The sequence below is a fragment of the Malaclemys terrapin genome, chromosome 3, assembly GCF_027887155.1.
Source record: "Malaclemys terrapin pileata isolate rMalTer1 chromosome 3, rMalTer1.hap1, whole genome shotgun sequence".
In the NCBI taxonomy this organism is placed as follows: domain Eukaryota; kingdom Metazoa; phylum Chordata; order Testudines; family Emydidae; genus Malaclemys; species Malaclemys terrapin.
In genome coordinates, this window is record NC_071507.1 from 141,807,849 (window position 1) to 141,818,396 (window position 10,548).

Sequence of the window (10,548 nt, forward strand, 5' to 3'; positions counted from 1 at the left end):
AAGTATTTAGCAATGGCTACTGTTTCAAATGTTTGTATCAATATTTTCTGTTGAAGAGGAGAATGATTCATGGGTGGCATGGGGTATCAAAAAGTCTCCACTCAGAACACCATTGTGGCCTATTTTTGTCAAGGTAGGAATTTTCTTGTAAACTTTGTTACCACTGTTGAAAAGAAATCTACAGAAACAGGACACAACTAAACATTATGGGTGCTGTTTGTTTATCCCCAGTTCACATAAGTGAAGCTGTGCTTGAGAGGTTTGAGTTCTCCCTTTTGGTCACTGCTGTAACTGTATGCGGTATTTGCAGGAATCAGACATTTACACCAACAATTGTCAGCCATGTTTCTGTATTGTCGATTAATGTACTGTATGCATCTTTGCACTCATGCTGTTTTCTGCACTTTATGTATATCATCTATGTCTTATTAAGAGTTGTTTAAAAAGTAATTGCTACAAGGAGGTAAGTATGACCGTGAGTTGAAAAACTAGGCTAAACATTCCTCCTTCAATCCACATAGGTTTGCATCAGTTTGACTAATTAGTCTCGACTCCAACAACAAACACAGCTGCCCTTGCAGCCAGACCTTCCACTACATAGTCTCATGGGTGCATTCACCAAGCCCCTCTCCCTGACTCAGTTCTAAACCCTTCCCCTCCCCTTCTTCCCCTGTTACTACTGCTCACTTCTAGGGTCACCTTCACACCACAAAACATAATTCAACAGTAAGGATCCACTCTTGCATTATTCCCATATATCACAGACCCCTTCAGAGTTCTTGCTCACTAGGATTAAAGCCCATTGAAGCAATGTAGGCTTAATATATTTTAATTAATTAAAGAATCATCTGGTTAAAATTCCACACAATAGTTGCTAAATGAAAGAGTTAGTCTCAAGGCCCTTCTTATCCTCTCCTATAAAACAAAAGGCTAGGAAAAAATATCTTGTTTTGCCCATATTAAAAAATTCTAGCCACCTTTTAGTAGTGCGCCCCGGCCTTGGAGCAGGGACTTAAAAATTGGAAGAGGGTGGTCTTCTGTCAGGAACATGCTTTTTGCTGTCACTGAAAATCCACCCACGTTCGGCCAAGTTATATGAGTCTTTGAAAAATCAGTTTGCACATGCTCAGTAGAGATGTCTTAGATTTTCGTAACTAAATATCCCAAAGATTCTCTCTGCACTGTGCATGCTTCAACCCAGGGCTGAGCAGGGTTTTTCCTGCTGTAACAGCTCTGGGCTGTGACAAGTCCAAGTCAGGGCAGCTGGACTGACAGCAGGGAGCTTGTCATTCATATGCTCTCGCTGACCCTTTCGCTGAGTCCAGGCAGGGTGGAGGAGCAAGTTGCTGATTCAAATGCAGAGGAGACCATATCCAGAGCGGGGAGACAGGTAAGGTGAGTAGATTGGGATAAGGAGCCTGCATGGACAGGTAGAGGGCATATTTGAACTGGAGGCTGGCAGAAGATAAAGAGGACAACTAGACACTGGAATGGGGGAGATGACTGGCTGGGCAAGAAGACTGGGACTGATGGGGCAAGAAGACTGGGAAGGGGGACTGTGACTGGAATGCAAGGAGCTTGGGAGCCAGGAAGGGAAATAGGTGAGGACTGGGAGCTAGGAGGGAGAGACTGAGATCAGATGAGGAGCGAGAGGAGACTGGGACTGGCTAGGCAAGGAGATTGGAACTGATAACTAGTAAGGCAACGGACAGGAGAAAGGAGCTGAGATGGGAGAGGAGACTGATCTAACAAGGAGCCAGAGTGCAGGGGGAGAATTGGGAGTGGGAGGGGTTGGGACAGGGATTCTGGAGGGGCAAGAGCAGGACAAAATGTTTTAGGATTGGAAACTGGGACTGACTAGGTGAGAATGGAACAAGGAGCCAGGGGAGGAGAAGAGACAGGACTGGGACAGGTTGGAGTGGATGGGGCATAATGGGTCATTCTTAAGAGGAATGAGCTGAAGATTGTGTGATCACTAGAGCTTGGAATGAAACACAAAATTCTTGTGTCTCACAATTCCTTTTCTGTCAACAAATATCAGTGAAACCCACTAGAAAAGTATGTACCTCATTCCCCTCTAGTACGAGTCTATTCAGAGGATGGCAATCTACTGTTAACTCACATGGCAGAGTCATGTGCAATGGCTATAAAGTTTCCAACCCTGCTAATGACCCATACGGGTGTCAATATGACACCACATGATAGAATTTCTATAGAGTTTTATCAGTTGGCTTAATTAAAAACATAGGAAATGAGACAGAAAAAACTAAGTCAAATAATTTTGCAAAGAGTGCAAAGTCAAGCACTCAAAAGTTAGGAAATGGAAAGAGGTAGGGGGTCTGTAGAAAAAAATAGTATGTGATCATGTAATTAAAGATTGGATTATAATGCAGATATACAAGGAGGTTGAATTGAATAGGCAACCTCTGGCATTTCCTAACTTGTGAATGCTTGACTTTTCTACCTTAATGTTCTTATAACATAGTTTTGTGTGTGTGTAATTATTTCAGAAACTGTAGAACTTGTATATTTTATTAATATAAAAATAGATGAACTATATTTTATATAGGTTTCAGAGTAGCAGCCGTGTTAGTCTGTATCCGCAAAAAGAACAGGAGTACTTGTGACACCTTAGAGACTAACAAATTTATTAGAGCATAAGCTTTCGTGGACTACAGCCCACTTCTTCGGATGCATATAGAGTGGAATAAATATTGAGGAGATATATATACACACATACAGAGAGCATAAACAGGTGGGAGTTGTCTTACCAACTCTGAGAGGCCAATTAAGTAAGAGAAAAAAAAACTTTTGAAGTGATAATCAAGATAGCCCAGTAAGGACAGTTTGATAAGAAGTGTGAGACTACTTACATTTTATATAAAGAAAATACCCCAACCACTTTAGAATTTCCTGTGTTTCCAGTGACTAATAAGAAATTGATGGCATATATTTTCCAGTGAAGGTACATGTGGTTTTTAAACTAATTTAGAAATAAAATCAGTCACTCAAATGGACAGAAAAGGATGTCCTAACAAAGGATTTATATAAAAGAGTAAATTAGCCTTTTGAATAGTCCTTTTAGGTCAGTATTTACAGAGTTCTGGATTTTTTTTTAAATTGTTAGATGTTTTGTCTTTTAAAAAAATATCTTTAGTTGCAATATTAAAAATGCAGATTTTGCAGCTCAAACTACCACTTCCCACAGACAATGTGCCTCAAATTTTAAAACTGCTTTCCTTCTTGCCAAAGCAGACCATAAAAAGATGAGTTAAACTATCACAGAAATTTCTAAAGTCACTTATCACTAGAGACTCCAGCTCACACTTAATTATTTCTTTTATCTACACACTGTAATCATCAACTCAGACAACTGTTCTTAACACTTTATTACTTTGTATGTCTTCTGTAAAGTTTATAAGTACAGGCATGGCATTGTAAAATTAAATAGAAATTGGATTAAATTTTACAAACATCATTCCAGGAATTGCATAGAAAGGTTAGCAGACACCTAATTTAACATTAACAATTCAGATGCCTACATTGCCAATTACTCCTCTTTCCTTCTCTGTTATTAAGCAGCTTCTTTAATCCCACTTGGAAGTCTTCCTCCTCATATACCTGGCTCCTTCACTGTCAACAGCTTCATAGAGGTCCTTTTTATTCTCCTGTGTTGCATGTAAATAACCAATGTAGGCCACACACAGGGTAATTGTTATGAGTCCAAAAGCCATAACAGGTTTGTTCTGTCAAAATAAATTAATATGCACTTTTAGTCAGCTATTTTGTTTTTTTGATCCATCATGTACATCAGGCTCTTTGCTCATGGCATGCCAAGTGACCAGGGGCCCTCTCTGACATCTCTTTATGGCACTAACACCACTGCCACTTTTGAGACCTGTGAAACAGCTATGACACAAATTGAAACAATGTTGGTGACTACCATCTAGGCCAGTGGTTCTCAAAGCCGGTCCGCCGCTTGTTCAGGGAAAACCTCTGGCAGGCCAGGCCGGTTTGTTTACCTGCCACGTCTGCAGGTTCGGCCAATCGTGGCTCCCACTGGTCGCGGTTTGCCACTTCAGGCCAATGGGAGCTGCGGGAAGCGGTGTGGGCCGAGGGATGTGCTGGCCGCTGCTTCCCATAGCCCCCACTGGCCTGGAGCAGCGAACCGCGGCCAGTGGGAGCCACGATAGGCTGAAAAAAAAAATTAATGGAGATATCCTATCTCCTAGAACTGGAAGGGACCTTGAAAGGTCATCAAGTCCAGCCCCCTGCCTTCACTAGTAAGACCAAGTACTGATTTTGCCCCAGATCCCTAAGTGGCCCCCTCAAGGATTGAGCTCACAACCCTGGGTTTAGCAGGCCAATGCTCAAAACACTGAGCTATCCCTCCCTGAACCTGCGGACGCAGCAGGTAAACAAACTGGCCCGGCCCGCCAGGTGCTTTCCCTGAACAAGCGGCGGACCGGCTTTGAGAACCACTGATCTAGGCCATTTGCTTTCAGAAAAGAGGAAGAGGATAATGTTCTTCAAGTATAAAAATACTTTCTATGAAACAATCATGAAGTTAAAAAAAATGCTTCCCCCCTTCCCTTTCTAGAGACCATGTTCTGAGCCTCCACAGGTCATAATACTGTTTCATGGATTGGCCAGAAGCAGAGTTCCTAAAGGTGATAAGACTTTTCTGCAACACACTCAATCTAGATTTACTACTGGGGAAATACACCGTGCTCCAGCCAAAATAATTTTATTTATCCTAAAACCGATTTACAAATTATTGTCACAAAACCTACTTTTATCAAATGGGTCAAATTCTGCCTTTTAATTTTGTGCAGTCTTACTGATGTCTCTGGGTTGTGCAGATGTAAAACAGAATTTCACCTACTCAGTTATAAAAATGGATATTGTAACAAAGAATATTAGTTGGCATATTCAACCTGTAGGCTTCGCTGGAACCCTAGGCATAACTAGCAGTGTGAACGGAAGGCTGTGAGCCAGAGTAGGCCTTGGCAGTATAGCAACACACCATGTATTGGCTGACCAAGTAAGTACATTCCTGACCAGAGAGGATTGTACAAAAACACCCAGAGTTCTCAAATAAATACGTAAACAAATTCCCAAGAGATTGTACAGGAACATACCAACCCCTTGTAAAATAAGGATGGGATGGCAGGATAATGGATGAGAATGTTTTGTTTGAACTAACAGATACAAGGTATAAGGATGGGAACTAACAATATCTGGAGTGTAATATGTAACTTGTCTATATCAACGTATAAAAGGAGAAGTCATAGGAGGGACATTTTTGTATCGGCCAAGGGGACAGTATCCTGTTATGTTGACTGAGCCTGTACATTGTCATGGGCATACATGTTTTAGTGTCCCTGTGAGCCATTGGACAAGGCACTAGTACTGTGCTTTGCTGACAATAAACCTGGCAGAGCGCCTTCGCCACCAAACTGAGCCTGTGGTCTTTCTTTATGAATAGCATACAGGTCTGCTGAATTAGCATGCTGCACTCTCTGCTCGTGCAGCTAACACCGGAGCTCCAAGAACAGCAGCACCAGCAGCATTAACAACTTAGCAGCCTTAACAACACTCCGCAACATTAGCACCACAACCAAGCTCGTATCCTATATAAAAGAATGTTTAAAGTAATTTGCCACATTACTCTCCCATATCAGATCATTTAATAAAACTGCATTAAAAACAGTAAGCAAACATCTCTGGGCTATTTTTTCTCCCACCATATTTTGTTTTTCAATTTACTTTACACATTTTAAGAGCCAGTCAGAGAGTATATCTAGAGCTGGTGTTAGAAAGTAACAGATACTATTGAAATAATTGTCTCTTTCTGCAGAGTCTCGAAAGCTACCTAGTGTTCTAGCTGCTGCCATGGCCAGTACCTTGGAATCAGGGTATCAGATCACCAAAATGAGCTGGAGGGCTTTAACCTATCCCCGGCTACGTAACAGGATGAAAACAAATGTTGTTTTAAACAATTATTAAGTTAAAAATCATCCATAAAAAGTGGTAACTGGTTTCAACATTCTGTAGAAAGAGTGGCGAAGTAGGCCAGCACTGCAGATCTTAAAATCTAAAAGGTCCCTCAAGTTTGTGGCACTTCAAAAGAAAAAAATCCTTACTTTTTTTAAACGAACATTTGTCCTTTCATCTTAAAAACTTCAGAATATTTAAATCCTCTTTTTTACCCTTTTAAACATGAAGAGAGGCTCCCTGTAACTAACGCATCAAATCACAAAACTTTGCAGACTCATAGAGTCCCTCTCATTAGATTACTCCTGGAGGAATTCTGCGCCTCATACCATCTGCAGAAAAATGGGGGAGCAAAGAAATCTGTGGGGAACACATGCCCCTTCTACGGCAGCCTGGGGCATCTGCTGGGAGCAGCCAGCAGCAGAGAGCAGATCACTGCAAGGGGAGGGGGGAGGCTGGGCTTGTGTGCCTCCACGGAGACGTTAAGGGGGGGAGGGCTCCGCACCTGCCTGCTTACAAATGAGTGAGAGAGACTCACTCTGTCTCTCTCTTTGCTGTTGCTGCATCCTGGGCTTGGAGGCATAGGGCTGTGTGAAGCAGCTCTGTCCCTGAGGCAGAGCAGAAATGTAACAACTAAACTGACAGGCTGCTAATGTTCCCATTGTTAGTTAATTGTTCCCATTCTTAGGTCATGTCTTCACGGCAGCGCTTTAACCTAGCTGTGTGGTCGCAGCACCAGCACTGGGAGCTCTCCCAGTGCTGTAAAAAAACCACCTCCACGAGGAGACTAGCTCCCAGTGCTAGTGCACTGCCAACATGGCCACTTTACAGCACTGACACTTGCAGTGCTCAGGGGTGTGTTTTTTCACACCCTTGAGTGAGAAGTTGCAGCGCTGGAAAGTGCCAGTGTAGACAAGCCCTTAGTCAATTAAGGCTCCTTTACCTTGCCAGAGTGGTGTAAAGTAGCCTTATTGTAAATGACAGTAACGGAATCCTCAGCTAGGAAGGTCTATGGGCTTTCTCGCTTTTTTTCCTGTGCCAGAGAGGCACAATGGGGTTAGATTACAGCTCAGGATCTATTTTACTTACCCATTTAAAAAAAATGCAGGACAATGATTAGCAAAACTGTACAACTGTCATGTGTGAAAGTCTGAGCAATTTAAAGTGACAGTCTACTTTACAGAACACCAAACACCAAACTAAAAGTAATGTAATTTAAATGAAAATCCAGGATTATAACTGGAATGCAGGGTCTTGGCTAATAAGTATTTGTAAGTGAACTTTCATGTGTTTAGGAAATGCAGAACAGTTTTTGTGATTTGTTTCCTGTATGGTAGTTTGAAACTTGTGTGATTATATTGCATTATTTTGACAAATAAAATATGAAGAATTTTGGATTTTTTTTTGGTGCAGAATTTTGGATTTTTTGGCACAGAATTCCCCCAGGAGTATTAGATGCCAGAACAGTCTAACACTATATGGGGGAAACTGAAACTTACTATACACAAAGTAATGTCAAATATGCAAAGTAATCAAACTGGGAAAATGTGAAAACTATTTTTCAGTTCTAATATTCTTAGGTGGTACTTATAACACCAGTGGCTTAAATGTGTTTTTTTAAAATATATCTCAAAAATACATCTTTAAACATATTGTCTCTGAAGGAGCCTCTTACGGGTTTAATGAAAAGCTCTGGATTCACAGCTCGGAACAGCGTGGTTGTACGGACACCCCTGAGTCCTGGAATTCGACTGTCTTTCTCTTTGGGTGCTTCTTTTTTAATGTTTGGGGGCTCAGGTGCTGAGGACATCTTGATTAATGATGAATCGTTACCTAAAGGTAAAATAAAAAAATCAATGACATTTTTGAATACTGATTTTTAAAGAAAATGAATTATAATTCATGTTTAAAAACCAGCGTTTTTCTGGCATTATGTTCTCCTTTTCTCATGCCAAGTACTGCCTCTGGAGCGTCACAATTATGTGACTCATACTTGGATAACTGGTTGTTTCATAGGTTGTTGTCAATCCCAACACTGATGTGCCTTCATTTGGTGATTCCCAACACTATTCCCCTTACCGTAACAGTTTAATTTGAGGGCCATTGTTTTTTTGATCTCTAGTGGGATGCTATTCATCATCTTATTCGGTGTGGATACTGTACTCTCAAATGGGCCCGCCCTGGGCTGTTTCAAACCCTTGTCTCATTTGCATACTGAAAGTGCATGTCACACCCCGAACCCCTGAGATATAACTAAGTATGATCAAAACAAGTCAGTTAATTTTGCTTATAGTTCTCACAGGGCCCAGAATCCTCAGCATACAATTCCATTTTAGGCCATGTCTACACCACAGGTGCTACAGCAGCACAGCTGCAGCACCATAATGTAGAGGCTTCCTACATTGAGGAAAAGGGTTTTTCTGTCAGTGTAAGTAATGCACCTCTTGGAGCAGCAGTAACTAGGTTAATGGAAGAATTATTCTATCAACATAGCCGCATCTACAGCAGGGGTTAGGCTAGCTTAAGTGCAGTGCTCATGGGTGTGAGTTTTTTCACACCCCTCAGTGATGTAGCTAGGTTGAGCTAAATGTTTTGTGTAAGCCAGTCCCTGGCCTCTCTCAGAGCTGACTGTGGTTCAGGACCTTGCAGCTTTGGACCATGAATAGTCCCATTAATTTAAATGGGCCTGATCCAGCAAGGTGCTGAGTGACATCCTCAGTTCCCATGGACTTCAATGACATCTAAAGGTACTTAGTACCCGACATTGTACTAGTGCCATGTAAAAACTACAGATATAAGGATGGGTATGATCACACCCATAATGGGTAATTCATCACTGAGGCACAGGGTTGTGTTTTGTTTCAAACCCAGCTCAACTATTTTAAAAACAATTTAATTGAAAACCCTTGTAGTAATTTCTGAACAGGATCATAAACAAGATTCAGAACTGCCCAGAACCTTGCTAATTTGAGGGAGGGGATGGAAACACCTGCACTGGGGAAGGCCTAGGGTGACCAGATGTCCCGATTTTATAGGGACAGTCCCGATTTTGGGGTCTTTTTCTTATATAGGCTCCTATTACCCCCCACCACCTGTCCTGATTTTTTACACTTGCTGTCTGGTCACCCTAGGAAGGCCTTTATTAAATTATACTGACAAGTCATTTCCCTTGGCCCCTGCCCTCGAGGAGAGCAGCATAGGTGCTGCAGCACCCCCTGACTTGAAGAGGTTTCCATTATATACAGGGTTTGCAGTTTGGTTCAATGGCTCTCAGCATCTCCACTATATTGTTCGAGCACCCCTGAGAGCAGACCGGCGGGACCCGGCAGATTTTGCAAACATCCACTAGACTTTTAAAAATACTCTCCCCTGGGCCCTACGGCGTGGGGCGGCCCATGTCAGCCCTGCTGGTGCTTCTCTGATGCCCGAACAGGTCTGAGCAGAACCCCACTACTAAAAAGCGTGGCTCTTAATTGGGGGGAGGGGACTGGGGTAAATGCGGGGGTAACCGGGGCAAAGGCGGTGAATGCGGTAAACACTGGGATGGGGGGTGGTGGTCACGGGCTGTGCCTGCCCCACAGAAGCGGGGGCTGTTACAGACCCGGCCGATCCCCACAGCGCAGTTGGCCCAGCGGGTCCCACCCTTGGCTCCCCGCAGCGCGGCCGCCCGCCCCGCTCTCACCTCGGCGCCGCCCCGGAGACAGAGCCCGGCCCGGCCGCGCAGAGGCCGCCGCAGCCGAGGAGCCTCCAGCCGCTCGGGAGCCTGGCGCTGCCCCGGCCTCGGGCAGCGCTGCCCACCCGGCGCCTCTGGGGTCCCGCCGGACCCACGAGACCAGGCTCCCGCCCCGGGCGGATCGCGCGGCCCCTACCCTGCCCCGGCTGCAGTCACATCACGTGTCTTCCAGCCGCCGCCATTACACGAGCCCTGCGCCCAGCCTCCCCCGGGCGTGATCAGCCGGCGCTGTGTGCCAGAGCCTAGGGGCTGCAGGGACACACCCTCATAGCCTGGTCCCTGCTCCTTTGCTGGGCAAGGATGTCAAGTCTGCCTTGTTGCTTTTCTTCTTTGGTCCCCATCCTCCCTTTTCAGACTCCCATCGTCTCGCGGGGCGTTTGGCCTGGCGCACACATCCCTGCCTCCTGCTGGTGTGTCAGCTTTGTGCAGGGAGAGAGCAGCTTGTCCGTGGTGCTCTAGTGGTTAGGGTTTGGGGCTCTCCCTGCTGGAGCCTGAGCTCAATTCCTGGTCAACGAAGATTTTCCCTCTGCTAACCCCTCTGGAGGAAGCGTAGGGGCAGCTCTGTACACCAAGACTAGGGATAAAGGGGCAGCTCCAGGGGTAGCCAGGTGGGCTGGGTCTGCCTCTAGGAGTCGAGGAGATTATGTCACAAGCTCGTCTTTTGTTTTGCCCTGCACTAAATGGTGCTATGCTATCAGGTGCCAGTGACCCTCACGGTGGCAGTGGCTACCATTACCTTAGCCAGTCACATTAGTGCAGTTACAACAAGGAGTCTGGTGGCACCTTAAAGACTAACAGATTTATTTGGGCATGAGCTT

At 44.3% G+C, this 10,548-nt stretch overlaps 1 protein-coding gene across 1 annotated transcript; it reads right to left on the reverse strand.

The window, feature by feature from the left end:
- Window positions 1-3,374: 3,374 nt before the first annotated feature.
- On the reverse strand, window positions 3,375-9,860 carry SMIM8 (small integral membrane protein 8). Its single transcript, XM_054021419.1, has 3 exons — window positions 9,680-9,860; window positions 7,673-7,830; window positions 3,375-3,746 (listed from the first exon to the last, which is right to left on the reverse strand). Exons 2-3 carry the CDS (start codon window positions 7,805-7,807, stop codon window positions 3,588-3,590), a joined length of 294 nt encoding a protein of 97 aa, XP_053877394.1. The 5' UTR covers window positions 7,808-7,830; window positions 9,680-9,860; the 3' UTR covers window positions 3,375-3,587.
- Between the last annotated feature and the right edge of the window lie 688 nt (window positions 9,861-10,548).